This window comes from Vollenhovia emeryi, unplaced genomic scaffold, assembly GCF_000949405.1.
Source record: "Vollenhovia emeryi isolate VEMERY1.0 unplaced genomic scaffold, V.emery_V1.0 DF940433.1, whole genome shotgun sequence".
In the NCBI taxonomy this organism is placed as follows: Eukaryota; Metazoa; Arthropoda; class Insecta; order Hymenoptera; family Formicidae; genus Vollenhovia; species Vollenhovia emeryi.
This window is the reverse complement of record NW_011965933.1, coordinates 5,991-9,064: the sequence shown is the minus strand read 5'-3', so window position 1 is coordinate 9,064 and position 3,074 is coordinate 5,991. Positions and strand designations below refer to the sequence as shown.

Here is a 3,074-nt window from a genome sequence, read left to right as displayed (position 1 = left end):
AATATGCTGTTGTAAAAGTGTTCCAATATTGCAACACATAAAATTTACATACACAAAATTTTTCAATAATTGAAACACCATTGCAACAGCATATTCCTGAGACTAAATCAAGTAAAAAAGTCCTGTACTACTTTTCCCTCCGACAAACAGTTATCGAGAGATTATAAACTAAACATTGAAAATGTTATACATTTTCTCTTGAATATCTCAAAAAGTATTAGGCAAATAAAAAAATGTTTCAGACAAAAGTTGTTCATATTAATTAGTAGAATAAAATAGTATAATAAACAATAGGGAGTTCCATTTACAAAAATGGCGGCGACCTCCATATAATTATGAAAAATTAATTTTTTTGGAACATTAATTTTATCATTATATAGCCCTTTTAAAACCGTACAACTTTCGTCTGAAACATTTTTCCGTATCTCCCATATTTTTCGAGATATTTTACCGGTCCGGTACTTTTCCCTCACCCTGTATACACTATATGTTGTATATGTATATACATCAATATATCAATCACAACTATATCAATATATATATTTTTTTTAAGCTTATTTGCGAAAATGCAACTTGTCAAAATCTAACCTTGAATTCGGTAAGCTATTTACAAGGTTAGATTTTGACAAGTCGCATTTACGCAAATAAGCTTAAAAAATATACATATACATATATTTAAACACTGAAATAATTAATTTCCAGTTAATATAAATGGAAAATAACGTTCTGAGTACTGCAATATAACGACATATCAAAATATAAGTCAAGTATTATATTTTTTAGTGGCAATATGCAAGGACTGTGGGATTTATTATATGATGAAGATGATGAGGAAATGGAACAAGGCGAGAGAGTTCCAAGAGTTTTGCGAGTACGACATATGTTTAGACCGCGCATCAATTATTTTGAGGAATTAGATGAAAAAAGATTTGTTTATCGTTTCCGACTATCAAAGCAAAGTGTTATTATGTTGCTCAATAGGATTCAGCATCGATTAGAGCATGTTACTAACTGGTATGTATATAAAACTATAAACATCTTATTACAATACAATATGATTCTATGATAAAATGCTTGAAATTTATTTGACTTAATGATTCATTATCTTCAATAATGATATTTATTATCTTTTATATATAGCAATAATGCCATTTCTCCAATGGTTCAGTTACTGGTTGCACTGAGATTCTACGCAACTGGATCACTTTTTGTCACAATGGCAGATTTTTGTGGAATAAGTAAAATGTCAGCTTGTAGGATTGTGCATCGCGTTTCCCCAGTAATTGCAAGTTTGAGTGAGGATTTCATTAGATTTCCTGCACAGCCTGATCAAATACGCCAAGCTCAAAGGGAATTTTTTGAAATTTCCGGCTGTATTAAAGTCATAGGAGCTATACATTGTAAGCACGTACGAGTCCAATCATATGGTAACTATAAACATTCATATATATACATATACATATATACATATGTAGGTACCGCACAATGATTCATATTTGATTAATACATTTAATTGAATTTTTGTTTTATTTTTATGAGGTGGAGAAAACGCAGAGTTACATCGAAATAGAAAGGGCTATTTTTCAATAAATGTGCAAGCTATAGTAAATGCACGATTAGAAATTATTGACATTGTAGCGCGCTGGCCTGGAGCGACTCACGACTCCACCATATTCGATAATTCACGTATAAAAGCTTCATTTGAAGCTGGAAGATTTGGTGATGGAATTTTACTTGGAGATTCCGGTTACCCAAATCTGCCCTATCTCATGACACCTCTGAATAATCCAGCGACAGCTTCGGAACAATTATATAATGAAGCTCAAATTCGCACACGGTGTGTAGTAGAACGCGCATTCGGCATATGGAGTCGACAATTTGCCGTACTCAATATTTGTTCTCGTTTCTCTACTGTTGAACGAACATTAGCAGTAATTGTAGCGACCGCGGTACTACATAATATCGCAAGGCAAGCTAGGCCGCCGAATCCGCTGATTAATGGAGTTATATACGATGAGATACCACAGATTCGTGATATAGATTTGCATGGCGAAAGGAATGTGAGAGAACATATGATAAACAATTATTTCCATAGGTAATTATATTATACAATTGATATAGCATAAGTATATATTTTTATTTATATTTTTGTTTAACCAAAGATATTGTGAAACAACGCATTGATAATTTTGCAGCTTATTATAATGAATAATAAACGGAGACGCAGTCATATAGAAAACCTGTCGACTTAAATTATCTGGTTCTGGAGTACAGATATGCATATACTGTGAGGGAGCGCCGGTCCAACCGCGAGGTTAACGGAGACGGCGGGGGAAAAGGGAATGTCAGGATGACAGCGGAGGAGGACGGAATCTCTGAGCCGGTAGCAATAAGGCACAGTCTGGGTCAAAAGCACTTTAATTCACACGCGGTGGTACAGTGGACAACTTGGACGACGGCACGTCCGGCGGCTTTGGCGGTCCAGACACAAAGGCCTGGAATCGTTAGGCCCTCTCCGGTACGAGAGGGGGAAGGTCAGGTTCACGTGATAGGCGGGAGCCAATCAGGGCTCGCGCCTCGTTGCTAACTCAAGCGGCCAATACCGAGCGTAGTAGCCGCTGCGCACGCACGTAACGCTAAAATGGCGGCGACGACAGGAGCCGCGCGAGGTTTGAATAGGGCCGTGTACCCTTACAGCTCGGCCATTCTGCGGTAACACTCGTCTCGAGTGATCTGTACTGAGGCGTTGCTAATTTAAACGCCTAAGCTAAAATAAAATGTAATCTTTACATATGAAAATTATATTACTCTTGTTCGGCAACCATCGCAGGTTGAGACCTAAAGTTAAAACAAAATATAAGGCGACATACATCTAAATCGCATAAACAAGTCAAAATCACAGCGAGATTGCTCGAATCTTTGGCGCAAATATCACAAAGTAAAATTATAATAGTGAGTTCACAGGGATTAATACTGGAATGCTTCGGCAGATACCACAAATGAGTTGTTTAACTTAAATATGAAAAGAAGTAAAATATATTAATTGACCGAAAAATCGCAAATTGAATACAGGA

The 3,074-nt window shown here is 36.1% G+C and overlaps 1 protein-coding gene across 1 annotated transcript; it reads left to right on the top strand.

Annotated features, from left to right (window-relative positions):
* The first annotated feature begins 790 nt into the window (after positions 1 to 790).
* LOC105556018 (putative nuclease HARBI1) lies at positions 791 to 3,066 on the top strand. Its single transcript, XM_012003072.1, has 4 exons — positions 791 to 1,014; positions 1,141 to 1,400; positions 1,540 to 2,095; positions 2,196 to 3,066. Exons 1-4 carry the CDS (start codon positions 791 to 793, stop codon positions 2,203 to 2,205), a joined length of 1,050 nt encoding a protein of 349 aa, XP_011858462.1. The 3' UTR covers positions 2,206 to 3,066.
* The last annotated feature ends 8 nt before the right edge of the window (positions 3,067 to 3,074 follow it).

Coding starts and splice junctions, on each gene's coding strand:
- LOC105556018 (XM_012003072.1), top strand. CDS start 791: ATGCAAGGACTGTGGGATTTATTATATGATGAAGATGATGAGGAAATG. Junction 1,015..1,140: donor TTAGAGCATGTTACTAACTG/GTATGTATATAA, acceptor TTTTATATATAG/CAATAATGCCATTTCTCCAA. Junction 1,401..1,539: donor AGTCATAGGAGCTATACATT/GTAAGCACGTAC, acceptor TATTTTTATGAG/GTGGAGAAAACGCAGAGTTA.